Raw genomic sequence first — 19067 nt, forward strand, 5'->3', positions numbered from 1 at the left:
CTCACAAACGGTAAAAAATGGATCAGTTCAGCCCCAATACATTCTGAATGGATAAGGATCCGTTCAGAATGCATCAGTTTCGCTCCGTTCCACCTCCATTCCGCTCTGGATGCGAACACCAAAACGCTGCTTGCTATGCGGAGCCAAACGGATCCGTCCTGACTTACAATGTAAGTCAATGGGGACAGATCAGTTTTCACTGACACAATATGGTGCAGTTGAAAACGGATCCGTCCCCCATTGACTTCCAATTTAAGTCAGGACGGATCCGTTTTGACTTAGGTGTGAAAGTAGCCTTATAGAGACAATCATCTTGGTATCTCATACATATCTTGGTATCTCATACATAAATTGGACTTGCATATGATTAGTTATGCAGATTCTTGTCATGTAACTGCATTGTTACTGTTTTGCTCCTGGTGGTGGAACAATCTTTTTCTTCTTGTATACTATCATTAGGTTTATTCCCAAGCGAAAGGTCACTGGTTCGAATCCAGGAGCAGCCATAAAGGAATATTTCCCAAGAAAAGAGAAACAGCATCATCCAGCTCATCGATAGCGGTATCTTGGCCAAGAAAATGACCAACTGCATCATGTAAGTGCCATGACAGTTGGAATAATACAAAACTAAGTCCATCCATCCATTCCAAGAGGTGGACGTCCAGGCAAAATATCAGATGCAACAAGTTGGCTCATCACAAGGTCTATCAGTTCTAACGCGACAAACATGGCAGTGGTGGTGGCTCGTATGCTTTGTAATAGTGAGATCACAGACGTCCATACAAGCACTGTGTGATGCTCATTACACAAGTCTGGAATGGTCGCCTGAAAAAAGGTGAAGAAGCCTCGACTTAACATCGCCATAAGCAGCGTCAGCTCGAGTTTGCAAAAAAGTACGAAAAGTGGATAGTAGAAGATTGGAAAGATTTGGAGCGATGAAATGAAAGTCAATAGACTGTGCTCTGATGGGTGCAAATGTGTCTGGAAGAAACAAGGGAAAAGGGGACTAAGGGATTGAGAAATTGAAGGAACTGTCAAGTTCGTGGAGGAAGCCTGATGATATGGGGTTGTTTTACAACCAAAGGCATTGGATCCCTGACCAGGATCGATGGTGGTCTCTATATTTAAGTATCCTCCAGGACGAGTTACTTCGTGCACTCGAGTACTATGGGTATGAAAAGGACAACATAGTGTTTCAGCAGGACAATGACCTGATGCATACATTGAGATTGGCGAAGAAATGGTTCAATGTCAATGAAGTTAAGGTGCTGGATTTGCCCCCACAGTCCCCAGACCTCAACCCAATCGAACATTTGTTTGTAGAGTTGAAGAAAAAGCTGTATTCCTACCCAAGTGAATCGACCAGTATGCACCAACATTGGGAACGTGTGAAAGAGACCTGGGAACAGATTTCGGTCGAAACATGCTTAAATCTGACCGAGAGCATGCCCAGAAGGATTCAGGCAGTGTTGAAAGCAAAAGGTGGATTTACTAAATACTAACAAAATAATACAAATTTAAATTTAGAATTTTAGGAGCAAAACAGTAACAATGCAGTTACCTGACAAGAATCTTCATAACTAATAATATACTAAATAGTTGCAAGTCCACATTGAGAAATGGATATTGCAAAAGAACCAAGAAAAGGGCCTATCACCTCTATATGCTGTGGAACAGACACACAGGGTGCCCACTAAACCGCTCTCCCCAGGAAGACCACCACGTCCGATCCTAGTTAAAATACTTCACTATAAGGATAGGGACACTATATTAAGACAAGCATGAGATCATCCGGATTTATTTATTAATGGAGTACAGATATCATTCTTTCTGGACTATTCCACTCCAGAAAAAAAGGGCACGCTTCCTGGATATTAAAAGGAGATTACGGAATCTTTAAATTGCATATTCCATGATGTTCCCGGTGAAACTGAGGGTGGCGGCCATGGTGAATACGCAATTTTTTGATAATCCAGAAGAGGAGCTTAAATGGCTGGATCTACACGAGAACCAACTGAAAACAAAGGACGCTGGCAACTGAAGATAAGAAGATTTTTTTCCCTTTTGGGGGCGTCCCACCTTTTGTATGTTTTGTCGCATTCCCTTCTCCCTCCATGTTCTGTTTAATTTCCTTTATTACAGCGGTAACAGGAAATACCGTTTCCGGAGGTGCAGACACGAATGGGACTTGATGTTACATTTCAAGGGTACCAACAGCAGCCTTGATGCAGGAGAGTGAGTAGCATGTGAGACTTTATCAAGAGACTCTAGGCACAGGGCTGGGCTATGCTGCAAGTTACGTTGGGCATGTTTGGGAGAGTTTGCTCAAGTTGGGTGGGATATATGGTTCATTACTAGACAATTCGCTTGACGTTTTCTAGTTGGGGGTTAAGAGGGGTGGGAGGGAAGGGCTAGCACACTTCAGCATTGATTGATTACCAAGGGTCGTGCAGGAATTGATTGGCAATGTATGTATACAGGTTAATAGGAGGCATAACTACTGGAAAACATTCAGAAATGACTCATATGTCTAAGATAATTAGCTGGAATGTGAGGGGAATGGCAGATGCGGCAAAACGCCAAAGTATATTTACTTACTTGACTCATTTTTATACAACTATATACTGCCTACAAGAGACCCACTTGACCAAACAGTCGCTACACACTGTGCTGAAGGCATGGGTGGGCTTCTTGGGGCATGTAGTGTTCTCCGCGCACTCTAAAGGGTTAAGCATCTTAATACATAAAGGTGTTCATTTCAAATGTATTCAGGAACATGTTGACTCTGAAGGGAGGTTTATATGCTTATACTGTAATTTGGAAGGTGTGCGAATGATTTTGGTGGTGATATATATTCCCCCCCGTTCTTGGTGGTTCCCATGCGACTTGTAATAGATATCTTGGCTCTATATGCAGGGACCCCATGGATGAGAGTAGAAGATTTTAACAATGTGCCTGAGGAGGGGGTGGATAGATGTAAAGCACTCGGAACTGGTAGACAGCTGGGACCATATTTTCTTTATAACATTATGACAGAGGTAGGTTTGTTAGATATCTGGAGATTGCAGCACCCAGCGGAATGCAGCTATTTATGTAGTTCGTCCACTTACTCTTCTCTATGTTTCCATTAATACACTCCTCGGAATACCTACCCAGATCCCTATCGGACCATTCCCCTTTGAAGGTTGAATGGTCCCTGTCTACTGGTACTAGGTTGGGACCCAAGATGTGGATATGTAATGCTTTCTGGTTGAAGGTTCTGGGCGATATGAAGGGACCCCATGGATGAGAGTAGGAGATTTTAACAATGTGCCTGAGGAGGGGGGTGAATAGATGTAAAACACTCGGAATTGGTAGACAGCTGGGACCATACTCTCTTTATAACATTACGACAGAGGTAGGTTTGTTAGATATCTGGAGATTGCAGCACCCAGCGGAACGCAGCTATTTATGTAGTTCGTCCACTTACTCTTCTCTATGTTTCCATTAATACACTCCTCGGAATACCTACCCAGATCCCTATCGGACCATTCCCCTTTGAAGGTTGAATGGTCCCTGTCTACTGGTACTAGGTTGGGACCCAAGATGTGGAGATGTAATGCTTTCTGGTTGCAGGTTCTGGGCGATATGAAGGAAGTTGAGGTTGCATTGAGGGAATATTTTTCCTTTAATGAAGGTATGGCACCAATACACACTATATGGGATGCTATGAAAGGTTTTTTAAGAGGGATATTGATCCAATCTATCTGCAGGCATAAATCCCAATCTAGGGAGGTAGATGTCAGCATGCATGAAAAGGTAAAGGAAGCTGAGTCGACATTTGTTACAGCCCCCTCATTGACTTCTAGTATACACTTAAAGGGAGTCTGTCACCAAAATATCACTTTGTACACCACTGACATGGCTCTCTAGCACACCTATCCAGGATTCAAATGGTACCTTTATAATTTTCTTCTGAGTTTCACCAGCAGGAAAAACGCACTTTAATCCATATGCAAATGAGGGCTCGCAAGTGCCCAGGGGCGGCGTTTTGTGTGTAGGTGCTCTGCCTTCTTTTTACATTACTCCTCCCCAGCCTCTTCCTTGGCCCGCCCTGCAAGTCCCTTGCGTCATCCACAGGACCGGCTGATATCCCGCACGTGCGCAGTGCAGCACTGAATACCATGGCAAATGATAAAGCCCCAGGTACTGACGGACTTCCGATTGAGGTATACAAAAAGTTTGACGGGGTGTTGCTCCCTGAGTTGATGAAGGTTTTCCAGCACTCCCTAGAGGTGGGCTGTCTCCCTGAATCAATGCAGGAAGCACTCATTGTGGTAATACCTAAACCTGGGAAGGATCCCAAACTGCCAGATTCATACAGGCCCATTTCGTTTCTTGCGGCAGACGTTAAGATACTGGCCAAGGCCCTAGCAATGAGACTATATAAAGTGATATTCTCCATAATACACCCAGATCAGACTGGATTTATGCCTAAAAATTCACTTCTATCGACATACGTAGAGTCTTTACCAGTCTGCAGATTGGGGCGGATAATAGGGAAGATAGGGCAGTCCTAGCACTCGTCGCCGCTAAGACAATCGACAGTGTGGAATGGAGATATTTGTGGTGCACGTTACGCGCAATGGGCTTTGGTCAGTGTTTTATTAAATGGGTGCAAACATTGTATTCAGACCCAAGAGCATGCTTTAGAACTAATGGGGAGGTATCTTCAAATTTCAGGCTAGCTAGAGGGACCTGGCAGGGGTGTCCACTGTCCCCCTTACTATTTGTAATAGAATTGAACCACTAGCGGAATGGTCCACAACAAAGTAGCTATGTACGCAGACGACACTCTGCTGTTTTTGGGGGATACGTCGACATCTTTGTCGGAAACCATGTTGCTGACTGGCCGATTTGGTGATCTGTCAGGCTTGTCTATAAACTGGTCTAAACTATTCCGAGAAGGGAACAGAGGGAGCTAAAACGTAACGTTTAATGAGGATCAATTTAAAAGCTACGTTACAAACAAGAAATAATACATGCAACAAACACTGATAGACAACGACAGTCGTGTCGCTTTCTATCAGTCTTTGTTGCATATATTATTTCTTGATTGTAACGTAGCTTTTAAATTGATCCTCATTAAACGTTACGTTTTAGCTCCCTCTGTTCCATTCTGGGAATAGTTTAGACTGGTTTCATATTTGGGAGTATCCTGTGAAGTATAACACATTATATGGTACATACTTTGCCATTTTGTTTGTTTCTTGTCTATAAACTGGCATAAATCGGTTCTGATGTTCCTGGACGGCCAGATCTCCCCGGCAACTTCTATAGTGAATAATATTCCTTGTGTTAAAACTATCAAATATCTGGGGATTAATATCTCACCTTGTCTGGAAGACTTTGAGGAGTTGAATTTAACACCACTGCTTATTAAATTTAGACACAAGACCAGGGCACGGTGCAAATTATTCCTGTCAGTGGTGGGGAGAGTTAACCTCTTAAAAATGATGATGATGCCTCAACTTCTATATGTTTGACATAATGCTGGATATCACTAGATAGGTTCCAGAAAATCAACTCCACGCAAAATCAGCGGGTGGTCTGGCACTGCCTAATCTCTGGATATATTAATTGGCGGCACAATGTCAACATTTTAGGGGTTGGATAGATATGTGCAGCGTTCTACCGCCGGCGCCGATTTAAATACTACTTATTTATTCTTAGCCCTCTGCCCTGCTCCTGACGAAGTGTCCAGCCCAATGGACACAGAAACGCGTCGAGCGGGCTGAGGAGTAGGTAGTGCTTAGGTAGCTTTGCTGTAACATGCTCTGTTATCCTGTGAATGCCAGACTCTATTAGGGCTTTCTAACTGAGTGTTTCTCTTAGCGGCTTTACTGATACCGCAGTATAGAGTACACTGATAGGATAGAGCATTCGATAGCATCGTACTGTGCGGCATCCCACTGTTTTTGTTACTTTGCAGCCTGAGTACACTTTCTGCTCCCAGGTATAGGGCCCCCTGACAGTGGCTGAACAATACTGCTTATGGGAGGCTCTACCTTTCTCAGTGGGAAGGCACAGTACACAGACTGAACCAGTAGTGAAATCACCCCGTAATCACTGAGGGGTTGTTTTGTTCAGCACTGGTTCTAAGCTTCTATACGGATACTGGGACAGGTGTTTGCCGCTATACACACACCTACCCATGACCGCCAATTCGGTGTGGGAATGTATCAGTCACAATACACTGTGCAATAGAGTAATATATACTACACAGATGAGGGTCCTTTCAAACACAGCTAGCCCTCAGTAGTGTTGTGACAGTGATATTGGAAATTGGATAATATATGCTGTATCCCACTTTCCATACAATTACATCCCACTATTGCCTGTCTCTGTAATAAGAGAAATATCGTTTTGCCCTTTTATACTTTAACTTCCAATGAAGATTTATTGTTTTATTTTAAACCGCTTATCAGGCAGTGATACAGTTGGATAGATCTGGACTCAACGGACATGACTGGCCAAATATTACGTCACAAAATAGGTGGGAGGAAGCTCCTGTGGGTGCTGGAGGGGTCAGGAATACAGCTAGTGGATGAACGTAATTCACTTGTAAAAGTCTAAACAATTGAGAGGAGCTATCGGAGCCACAGAGTTTACTCCCTTATGGAATAACCACATGCTTCCTGAATTTCTACCTTTGAAGGGTTTCCAAACATGGCAAAACAAAGGGGTGACCAGATTAGGCGACCTGCTAGACAAGGGGGTGCTTAGAACATTTACTAATCTACAAGAGACCTATAGCCTACCAAGAGGTAGCTTCTATTAATACTTTCAAATAAGGCCAGGGCCGTCTTTACCACAGGGCAAAAGGGGCTGCTGCCCCGGGCCCAGTTGCTCCTGGGGGGCCCAAGCAGCACTCAGTGACCAACAAGACTTTTTAGCCTTAGCTATTGCACTGTAGCCGAATATTGCGGCGGGGCATGGGAGCTGTGCGCTGCGCACCCCAGCTAGCCCCCCCCACCCCCACCCGGCCCACACACATCCGGCGCTTTCCCTCAATATGACTGCAGGAGCCCAGGAGCGCGACCGAAAGTCATGTGACTGTCAGAGCTTCCAGTGTGCAGAGCAACAGCTCTCAGCTAGAAGAGAAGGAAGATGGCGTCAGCGGCTGCCAAGCAGATAGCGGCGGAGCAGGTGCCTCATCCCTTGTACATATAGATATATATACTGTATGGAGACCAACCCCGCTGCCCGATCATTTTACAGTGCTGTAATATGCCTCCTATATGTGGAGAGCGGTGATGTCACAGATGTAATATATCACCTATATGTGGACAGCGGTGATGTCACTGATGTAATATATTACTTATATGTGGAGAGTGGTGATGTCACTGATGTAATATATCACTTATAAGTAATATATTACATCAGTGACATCACCACTCTCCACATATAAGTGATATATTACATCAGTGACATCACCGCTGTCCACATAAGTAATATATTACATCAGTGACATCACTGCTGTCCACATATATGTGGAGAGCGGTGATGTCACTGATGTAATATATCGCCTATATGTGGACAGCAGTGATGTCACTGATGTAATATATCACCTATATGTGGACAGCGGTGATGTCACTGATGTAATATATTACTTATAAGTGATATATTACATCAGTGACATCACCGCTGTCCACATATACTGGTAAGTAATATATTACATCAGTGACATCACCGATCTCCACATATATGTGGAGAGTGGTGATGTCACTGATGTAATATATCTCCTATATGTGGACAGCGGTGATGTCACTGATGTAATATATCACTTATATGTGCAGAGCGGTGATGTCACTGATGTAATATAACATTATATGTGGAGAGCAGTGATGTCACTGATGTAATATATCATCATATGTGGAGAGTGGTCATGTCACTGATGCAATACAGTGCTACAGATGGCGACCAAAATGGTTGCCAATGGCCTTAAAATTTGCAGATGGCGACAAGACTTGTCATAGGCTACACGCCTGAGGTCTATTGTAGGGAAATCCCAGCGCAGGCAGGCGTGATGATGTCATCACGCCTGCCTGTGCCAGGATGCGGTGTGCGCATCTGCGTTGCACCATCCCTCGCCGTACCAGCAGCTAGTGAGCGCCAGTGAAAGGACACAGGTGAGTATAAGATTTTAGCTTTTTTTTAGGGTGTGGGAAGGCGGGTTCCGCCTTGCCCAGGGTCCAATCAATATTAAAGACGGCCCTGAATAAGGCACACATTTAATGCTATGGTTAAAAACAGTAGTGTTGTGATCCATAGAGATGCCACTTTACATTTAATGATCAGGGAAGAAATAAAAAGGGACTAATATCCACAATTTATCAAATGCTCTTAGATACATTCCTGGAGTCGCATCTATTATCAAGAATGAGAGGTTGGGAGAAAGATGTAGGTAAGATATCCAAAGAACAATGGGAAGACATCTTAGAGGCCATACCCAAAACATCACTGAGTGAAAGTGGGAAATTATCACAATTATTTATTATACATAGGGTTTACAAAACCCCAGTGTTTTTACATCATATAGGTATCAGAGCAGACGCAAAATGTCCAAGATGTCAGATGGAACCAGCAGACTTATTAAACATGCTGTGGCAGTGCCCAAGCCTGAAAAGTTTCTAGACGGGTATACTAGAACTAATTTAAAGATCCTTCTCAACACGGGTCCCTCGGGAGCCTAAAATATGTATCTTGAGATATATGACTGAGATTGGAGAGGATGAGACAGATAGGATAGCAATAGGAAGGCTACTATATGTAGCCAGGAAACTTATAGCATTACATTGGATTCAAGCGTGTCCCCCGGGTTGGAAGAATTCCGAAATAAAGTAAACACTATGCTGATGTATGAATAAATAGTATTTTTGAAACGTGGTTGTCCTCATAAATTTAAAAAGCTCTGGAATTGATGGCTGAGCAATAATGGATATCTCAACTGGTCGGTCAATGCTGGAGTGTGGGGGAGGGGGGAGGGAGTTTGGAGGTGGGGAATCCTTTCAGTATGGGGGTGGTTTGGGAGGTTGGCTTTAGGGCACTCGATATAATATATGTGCAACTGTTTACAATATTTGAAGGAAGTTTATATTTTGTAATCGTATGGTAACAATACGTAGACACAATTTGTACTTGATTGTATAAAATGTACTTTATTGGTTTATATCATAAATGCTAATAAAAATGATCTGATTTAAAAAAAATAGTTGCAAGTCCAACTTATGTATGAGATAGCCAAGATGATGTCTATAAAATGATGGTAGTCTCACATTGGAAGCTGTAGAGGATGGTGAGATATGGAGCCACACGGACAGTTAAGGCCTCTTTCACACTTGCGTTGTCCGGATCCGGCGTGTACTCCACTTGCCGGAATTACACGCCGGATCCGGAAAAACGCAAGTGTACTGAAAGCATTTGAAGACGGAACCGTCTTCCAAATGCTTTCAGTGTTACTATGGCACCCAGGACGCTATTAAAGTCCTGGCTGCCATAGTAGGAGCGGGGAGCGGGGGAGCGGTATACTTACAGTCCGTGCGGCTCCCGGGGCGCTCCAGAATGACGTCAGAGCGCCCCATGCGCATGGATGACATGATCCATGTGATCACATGATCCATGCGCTTGGGGCGCCCTGACGTCACTCTGAAGCGCCCCGGGAGCCGCACGGACGGTAAGTACACTGCTCCCCCGCTCCCCGCTACACTTTACCATGGCTGCCAGGACTTTAGCGTCCCGGCAGCCATGGTAACCACTCTGAAAAAGCTAAATGTCGGCTCCGGCAATGCGCCGAAACGACGTTTAGCTTAAGGCCGGATCCGGATCAATGCCTTTCAATGGGCATTAATTCCGGATCCGGCCTTGCGGCAAGTGTTCCGGATTTTTGGCCGGAGCAAAAAGCGCAGCATGCTGCGGTATTTTCTCCGGCCAAAAAACGTTCCGTTCCGGAACTGAAGACATCCTGATGCATCCTGAACGGATTTCTCTCCATTCAGAATGCATTAGGATAATCCTGATCAGGATTCTTCCGGCATAGAGCCCCGACGACGGAACTCTATGCCGGAAGACAAGAACGCAAGTGTGAAAGAGCCCTAACATGAAGGGCAACCCCAGACTACCATCCGGCAAGGAGCCCACTAATACAGGGAATGCTCCGAGGAAATATAGGGTGCCCCTCCGTGACTGCACCAACCCTAGGGAGTGATGGCCTGAGTGAGTGCATCGTGACACATCTCATTAGCGCCACTACAACTCCCATCCTCTGCACCAGCTCCTCAGGGGCTAGCTGCACTACAATTATACCTGCTCACCGCTGCAATGTCAACGGTGAGCAGGTCAACAGTAAACAGAATGCAATGCTCGCACAATCGCTGTGTTCTCTTCAAAGAGATGATCGCGGGGAGCCGGGAGTTAGACTCCTGTTGATCTGATATTGATGACATCTTAAGTATAGGTCATTAATATAGGAAGCAAGAAGAGACCAAATGAGCTGAGCAGGGGCTTGGTGGAGAAGCCCAAAAAAGAAAAGCAGACAGAGGGCACATGGCTAATGGTGGCTCCATGTTTGCAGAGTGCAGGGAGAGAGGTTAAATGGGATTTTCTTAGATATTTTAACTTATGACCTATCCACTGGATAGGTCATCAGTATCTGATCATTGGGGGTCTAACACCTGTTCGAGAAGGCACCGAAACTGGCAGTTGGGCCACTGCTTACCAGGCATAGCAGCCGCTGCCTTTTACTAGGCAATGTGACGTCACTTTCATCAGTCACAGGGTTTAGACGCAGCTTACCCCCATTGAAGTGAATGGGGCTGAGCTGTGATACCAAGCACAATCGCTATACAATGTACGACACTGTGCTTGTTGAGCTGAGAGAAGGCCGTGGCCCTACTGCGAGCGCCACTGCCTTCTTAAACAGCTGATCGGCCAGTGTCCTGGGTGTAGGACCCCCACCGATCAGATACTGACAACCTATCCAGAGGAAAAGTCATTAGTTACAATATCTTAGAAAGCCCCTTTAACAGTGACAGCCACATGCAAGGAGCAGAAAAGTAGAGTCCTGACAGCCTTCCAATTCCTGAAAGGGGAGGACTTGGCTCTAGAGAAGCACCAGTGATGTCCTAGAGTTTTTAGAATTGCCCACAGTACACTGGACTGCTTCAGGGGAGGATCTTACCACCCACTCCATTTTCTGGCATATAAATACTCCATTTTCTACCACTAGGGGTGTTATTTACCTTAGTGTGTACCTGTGTTGTACTATGTGATTTTACCTTGCACTTGATATATCATTGCATTTCTCCTACTTAACCCTTTATAGTTCAAATGTTTTTAAATAAATGCGCCAAGTTGTTTTATCATTATAACTTGTGAGTGTGTACTGAGCTCAAGTTGGGGTTTCCCGAGTCGACCACTAGAAGAAGAGGAAGAGCTCCCAGCAACATTTAACCTCCCTGGCGGTATGATTATGTCAGGAATTTTGTACCAAAAGTGGTAACAAAATATTGCATGAAATTTGGTGTTATGTATTGTAGGCTTGCAATTCTTAGTAATTACTGACTTAAACCTGACCAAACAAGACTTTAGTAGACATCCCAGATGTGATAGAGTTTCAAACACAAAATCATGAATTATAATCTAATAAATAATATAATTTTATTTAATAATGTAAAAAAATAATGAAATTTGTCAAACACAGAAAATTCAATAAACATCCTGAGTGTGATAAATTTTGAAACATGGGACTGCACAAAGTCCGACGTCACAATCAGGACAATGGAACCTGGTTTCTTTTCGGACTTTCTTTCCATTGCCATCTCTCTTTGAGCAGCAAACCACACACATCCTGGTAGGTGCTGCCTTTTTTGCGGTTGGCGGGATGTAGTCGATAAAGTGACGACCAGTCAGGCGTTCAGGGTTGACAACATCAACAGCATGACGTCCAGGTCTGTTCACAGCTACTGATGGCGTCTGGTGGTTGACAACAATCCGCTCAACCACCTTCCATATAAACTCAGAATGAACAAGAGGCTTGTCAGTCTTTGCTCTGTGCAGGATATATGCATTCCAAAGGCATTGTTCCAGAAGATGCCTGAAGATCTTCTTATAATATTTTTTTTTGCTGTTTGCGCATAGCCAGATAAAATGTCATTGCCAGATCGGCTCTGTCGACACCTCCCATAGTATTATTATAGTCTATCACGACTTGCGGCTTCAGCACATCTTTCCCACCTTTTGTGTGGACCATGGCAGTAGAAGTATTGTGCACAGTACTCATGAGACACACGTCCTTCTTGTCTCGCCATCGCATTGCCATCATCTTACCCTTATGCCAGGCAACCATTTCTCCGGTTTTGAGTTTTTTCTTGGCAAACATAGATGGCATGTCACGTCGGTTAGGCCTAACGGTACCATATTCATCAGTCTTGTTTTGTAGCAAAACCTCATACAGTTCCGGAGACGTGTAGAAATTGTCCGTGGTCACACAATATCCCTGGTTCAGCAATGGCTCCAGCAGTGTAAGGACAGATGATGTGGCCATCCCATAGCCGCTGTACCTGGGGTTGAACTTCGTGCCTTTACCGGTGTAAATGACCGAATTCCAGATGTACCCAGTGGATGACTCGCAGAGCATGTAGGATTTGATGCCAAACCGCGCTCTTTTGGATGCAATTTACTGTATCCAGCTTAGGCATCCCTTGTAGGCCATCAAACTTTCATCTACGCTGACGTCCCTTTCTGGCACATAGGTCCGCTGGAAATTGGTCACAATAATTTGCCATACCTCCCAGATTTTTTTTAGTTTGGGCGCAGGATGCGTGGCCTCATCAAATTCTTCATTGTTCGTGAAGTGGAAATACTTCATGATGAGGGAAAACCGGTATTCTGACATCACGGTGCCAAAAAATGGAGTGGCCAGTAACTTATTGGTGGTCCAGTACCATTTCTGGAGCGGTTTCCCCATCACCCCCTGAAGAATGATGAGTCCCAGAAACTGCCACATGTCCTCTTTGGTCACCCACTTACTGCTTCTGGAAAAGGTGGCATGCAGCGTAGCGGATTGCTGCTCTTGGTAGCGATTTGTCTCCGTGACAATTTTTTCAATTACCTTCTCAGTGAGAAATAATTGCAGGTATGCATCTACCTTCATCCCAGGTGATCCAGTGAACAGGAATCTTGGGGGGCGCTACCTGGTCCGTATCGCAGTCAATAGGGCACCAAGTACACACATGGCTGGGGTCAGGTGCAGGATCATCGCCGTTGTCACTTGCCAGATCAGTGTCAGTGTCAGACGACAAATCTCCCCACAAATCACTATCGCTCAGTTCTGTGAGCACCTCCGTGTCACTGTCGCTGTCACTCAACTGGTCCAAAAGCACTTTTGTAGTAAAGTTGCGCTTTTTTGATGCCATGTTATAAATTTATTTTATGGGCACAAATGACAGTAAAATGGCAGGCAAGGGGCACTACAGTCAGATCTGAAGTTATACAGTGCAATCCTCTCAGATTACAATGTATAATCTATTTTATGTGTGTGTGTCACTTTTTGTGTTTATATTTATTTGAATTTCCCGGCCAGTTCCACTCCCATGCGCAGCTGCTGCTCGCAGGGAACATAACCAGGAAGTCAAATGCGCTCTCGCTGGCGATCACAGCGGAGGACATCGCCGGATCGCCGGCAGAAGGTGAGGGGACTCTGCAATGTTACCCCGAGCGTGACTTGGGGTTAATGCTCCTGGCAGCGAAAATTAACCCAGAGTCACGCTCGGGAATACCGCCAAGGAGGTTAAGAGAAGGCACTGCACCATGGTGAGGTGAAAACTACTAGACACCCTGCTTATAGAGGTTGGTACCAATAGGGGGGTTTCAGTTAGAGAGTACACAACACTTGTAGCTGTAAACTTTTGAAAATGTAAGATGATTATTTTGTGTTTATTATTTATATTACTATATAATTTACTGTTTAAGAGAATGAAGATGCTACTGACCTGAAGCTGGGCCTGTTCTTCTGCATATTCGATAGACTGAAAAATATTAAGTGTGTAACGCCGTCTCATCTCTAATCTCGCCATATAGAAACGATACCATCTCTGTATCAGAACTGCTGCTTTAATTGCTAATGGAAAAACCAGAGTGGGTTTATTAATACAGAGAACACAAGTATTTGTAGTAAGATAACTTATAGTAGGATATCTGTGTCATAAAATGTACACAAATGGAGCAGTTCTAAACTTGAATGTGATATCACATTATGGCACATTATCATATCACAAAAGCCACTGAAAGCCATTGAAAAAGTCAATTAAGGCGATCAGCAAGTTTAATGCAGGAAACAGGCTGCGTGAGTAAGCGTTATTTCCCATTCTGACCTTTTTTTTGCTCCTGACAGGATCGCACTGCATTATAATGATTCATAATGCTGTGTGTCCCTACTAGACCGGTATCTACTGAATTACACTGATGGAATTTTGTCAGAACAATTCAGTAGATTCAAGGTCTGGCAGGGACACACAGCATTATAAGTCATTATAAAGAAGGGCGATCCTGTTAGAGGAGCATGTGTTTCTCGCATTGAACTTGCTCGTCCAGGGTGCCGGAGAGGCCTGGGGTGAGTGCGCATATGCTTTAAGGGGACAGTGGCTGAAGTACTATGCAGAAGCATGGATGCAGCAGCATGGTGAGTAGTGTTGAATCCATGACCACAGGGGACAGTGTCACGGTGCAATTCAATGTGACAGTTGTGGCCGTGTAGGCTGGCTGCATGCTCTCTTACGTACTGGCTGCAGGACGTAACCTGTGTATACTGGTTGCTTGGGGCTGCGTGCTGGCTGCGGTGTCTTGTGTGAACTATGCTCGTGTATGTGTGTACTCCCCGTGTCTGCATCTCTGTGCGGCTCCTGTCTCTGGTGCCGTGCTGGCTGCATGTGCTTTGTGTACTGGCCGTGGGTGTTCCCATGTATGCTGGTTCTGCGATGCATGCTGGCGGCGGCCTTGTGTGTACAGGATCTAAGTTTGGCTGCATGGGTCTGTTTGTATCACAGTGCGGTTCTGCTACTCCTTGTTGCTGTGTAGGCTGGCTGCCTGTAACCTCATACTGGCTACAGTTGTCCTGTGTATGCTGGTTGGTGTTCCGGCGTGCTTGCTACAGCATTCTGTCACTGGTGTGAACTGACGCTTGTGATTGTATGTTCTGTGCTTCTTGTTAATCCTGGTTCTGATGGGATTAACATTCCTTGGTCTGTTCCTGGGTGAGGCTTATCAGGTGCCCTAGTTATGCAGCTATATCTATCTGTGAGCTGTGGGGCTTGAGGTCAGTCTCTTCAGCCTTGCTGGGTGTTGCACCTTGCTGCTCACTCAGGAGGCCAGTCTATCTTCTGCCTTGCTGGGTGTTGCACCTTGCTGCTCACCCAGGACGTCAGTCTGTCTTGTGCCTTACTGGGTGTAGCCCCTTGCTGCTGACCCAGGGGGTTTTGCCATCTGCCTTTGTTTGTGGTGTCGCCTGGTAATGCATTGTTGTTGTTGTTGTTGTTGCCTTGTCCGATTTTCTGTACCGAGCCTGTGTTGTTGCTATCCTTGTCCATGCCTTGCCTGTCCTTCTGTACATGTTTTCTGTCTGTATCCACTCTGTTCCATGTCTAGCCTAGCAGTGCTCTAACTGTGTCTGATTGCCTGGCAGTGCTTAACTGCTTTTGATCGTGTCCTATGTCCAGCCTGGCAGTGCTAACTGCTTCTGATCTAGTACGTTCCTTGTCTGTCCTGCAGTGCCTTACTGCTTCTGTTCCTGTGTTTGTCCTGCCTTCGTGAGAGGGCACCTGGGTTCTCCGGAGGGAGTATCTCTTGTCTGTGTGCAGCTCTGCCTGACACTGCTATGCTTCCGTTCCGCATGGGGTCCAGGCATCTGCTTCTGTACTGGTTCCCGTTTGTCTTGTTGTCTGTTCCATGCCCTGTGTTTGCTTGGGTTCCAGTACTGTTGTCTGTTTCCGCTGGTGGTATCACCAGCGTGGTTCTCTGCAGGTAGGGGCCAAGTGTACCGGGACCTTCCTGGAGGTGCGACCAGTGAGCCCTATACCCAGTTCATCCCCACCACCAGGGGCTCTGTGAAGAACGTGGCTCACTGGCTCTCCGCCCTCTGCGTTTTGCCTCTGGTCTGCCGGTGCACTTGGTTCTGTGGTAGTGCTACCACTATTGCTTAACCTGCTTTACTGTCATGTTATTTTATTACATGTGTAATAAGTACTCTGTTGGTCCCTGGTCTGAATCTTGCCTGTGTCCTGTTTGCAAGACGTCCCGGAGGTCTGCCTTGGGCCCCCGGCATGTGACAGACAGCAAGGCGGCAGCCATGTGCAGCTGTCCTAACACAGCCCTATTTAATTTAGTATATGTATGTGTATACTGTATACTGGGATATAGTGCCTAACCTTAATGGCATGCAATGGTCTAGGGACGCCTGGTCAAAATTACTGTTACTGTGAAGGGTTAAGCAAGTTGACGATGAAATGATCTCCAAAAGGCATAAAGTTTTAAGCAATATCAGTGTATTATTTTGGTTTTGTACAATTTTAGAGTGAAAAAAGAAAAGGAGTACCTTACAAAAGTTTGGGAATCCAAGGAGATTTGAGCGCTCAAATAACTTTGACCGAGGTCTAAGACCATAAATAGCCTGTTAGGGTTGTTCACAATCATTGTTAGGAAAGGCCAGGTGATGCAAATGCTTTAGAAAAGCTTTAGAAATACCCAGACTCCTCTAACTTTCCCCAAAAAAAAAGCAGCCATGGGTTCTTCTAAGTAGCTGCCTAACATTCTGAAAATGGTTGAGGCCGACAAAGCAGGAGAAGGCTATAAGACGATAGAAAAGTGTTTTCAGGTTGTCATTTCCTCTGTTCGAAATGTAATTAATGTAATAAGAAATGGCAGTTAACAGGAACAACGAAGGTCAAGAGAAGGTCTGGAAGACCAAGAAAATTTCAGAGATAGCTGCCCATAGGATTGCTAGAAAGGCAAATCAGAACCCACTTGACTGCAAAAGACCTTCCGATTTAGCAGACTCTACAGTTGAGGTAGATTGTTCAACTGTTCAGAGAAACCTGCACAAATATTCCTTTACCACAAAATTCAGTCAGAAGTTTGCAAAAGAACATCTAAACAAGCCTGATATATTTTGGAAACAAGTCCTGTGGACCAATGGGGTTAAAATAAAACTGTTTGGCCCCAATGGGCAAAGTTATGTTTGGAGAAAAAAGGGCACAGAACACCATGAAACGAACACCTCTCCAACCATTAAGCACAGGGGTGGATCAATCATGCTTTGCGATTGTGTGGCAACCAATGGCACAGGGAACATTTCACTAGTAGAGGGAAGAATGGATTCAATGAAATTCTGGAAAATTCTGGAAGCAAACATAACACCAACTGTAAAAAAGCTGAAGTTGAAAAGAGGATGGCTTCTACAAATGGATAATGATCCTAATAGACTACCTCAAAAAGTGCAAGCTGAAGTTTTCACTGAAAATCTGTGGCTCGACCTCAAAAGAGCAGTGCATGCAAGACGGCCCAGGAATCTCACAGAACTGGAAGACTTTTGCAAGGAAGAATGGATGAAAATCCCTCAAACAAGAATTGAGAAATTCTAGGCTGGCTACAAAAAGCGTTTACTATTATGCAGCATGCCCAAAGTTTTGCATGGGATCCTTTTCCTTTTTTGTTATTTAGAAATTGTAAAAAATAAAAAAATTGTTGTTGCCTAAAATATAAAGGGTCATCTTTAACTTTATGCCTTCTGGAGATCATTTAATTTTCAACTTGCTTAGAGTACTTTCACACCAGTGTTTTTATTTTCCGGCGCTGAGTTCTGTCCTAGGGGCTCAAATCCGGAAAATAACTGATCGGTTTTATCCCCATGCATTCTGAATGGAGAGCAATCGGTTCAGGATGCATCAGGATGTCTTCAGTTCAGTCTTTTTTACTGATCAGGCTTTTCAGAAAACCGTAGCATGTTGTATTTTTACCTCTGGCCAAAAATCCGGAACACTTTGACTGAACGCCGGCATTTTTCCCATTGACTTGCATTAATAATGCCAGCGCCATGTGTTCCGTCAAACCGGATCCGGCTTTTGCATGTTAAACCCGATAAATTTAAAAAAAGTTAAAGTCCATAAATGGCGGATCCATTTTTTCCAATGCATTTTTTCATTGCGATCAGAATCCTGATCAGGATTCAAATGTAATCCGTTTTCACATGTTTTTCCGGATCCGGCGGGCAGTTCCGGCGACGGAACTGCCCGCCAGATTCAAACAACGCTAGTGTGAAAGTACCCTTAACTGTAAACAGTAATAGTGCCTAAACTTTTGCATGCCACTGTATATACACAGAACACACACACGGCAGCGGACATGTGAATAGGAATATAAAGTCATCACTTCCAATCTGAAAAGGGTGGGAGCTGCAGAGCTGGAACATTGGTACTTTCAAAAGGTGAGTGATGTTTTTTGTGGGGGAATTTTCTTTTTTTTTTTTTAACACCCTGCTGCAAGTTAGTCATTTTTCATTTTGGTTAGACTACGCCATAAGTTGTGATCACAAAATGTGCAAAACAAGACTTTCAGTTATACTTAATGATAGTTTGTTCTTCTGCTAGTAATAAGCTGTATTTTAATTATAACTTACCTGAAGGCAAGAAGTAAACACAAGGGATAGAAGCAGGCAAACAAACAAGTGCTTACCACAATAAGAGACAAGATAGCATTTGTTTTAGCTGTGTAATAGGTCAGATGCCAAATAATAAAATAACCCATACCTCAGAGTACACACTTGTAATTTCTTGGCTCACATTCTCTCCAGGTACGAAAGTATGAACTAACGTTATTTAACCTTCACAAGGTCCTCTGAAATCCTAGCATGACTGCTTCTTTAACCAACCAAGACCTTCTTTTCTTCCAATCCATCTTTGTACAGTATAGCGATAGAATGGCATAGTCATAAAAATTTAACTTTTACACTATGAGAAAGTGACATGCCAAACTTCTCA

General features: G+C 44.4%; 1 protein-coding gene across 1 annotated transcript in view; it reads right to left on the reverse strand.

Moving 5' to 3' along the window:
• PPEF1 (protein phosphatase with EF-hand domain 1) overlaps positions 1-19067 on the reverse strand; it is an 80638-nt gene that overhangs the window by 52352 nt on the left and 9219 nt on the right. The window contains exon 3 of the mRNA XM_040421821.1: positions 14031-14158. Within this exon, the coding sequence (XP_040277755.1) occupies positions 14031-14158 (128 nt within the window). The remainder of the gene's footprint in view (positions 1-14030; positions 14159-19067) is intronic.

The sequence above is a fragment of the Bufo bufo genome, chromosome 3 (genome assembly GCF_905171765.1).
Source record: "Bufo bufo chromosome 3, aBufBuf1.1, whole genome shotgun sequence".
Taxonomy (NCBI): domain Eukaryota; kingdom Metazoa; phylum Chordata; class Amphibia; order Anura; family Bufonidae; genus Bufo; species Bufo bufo.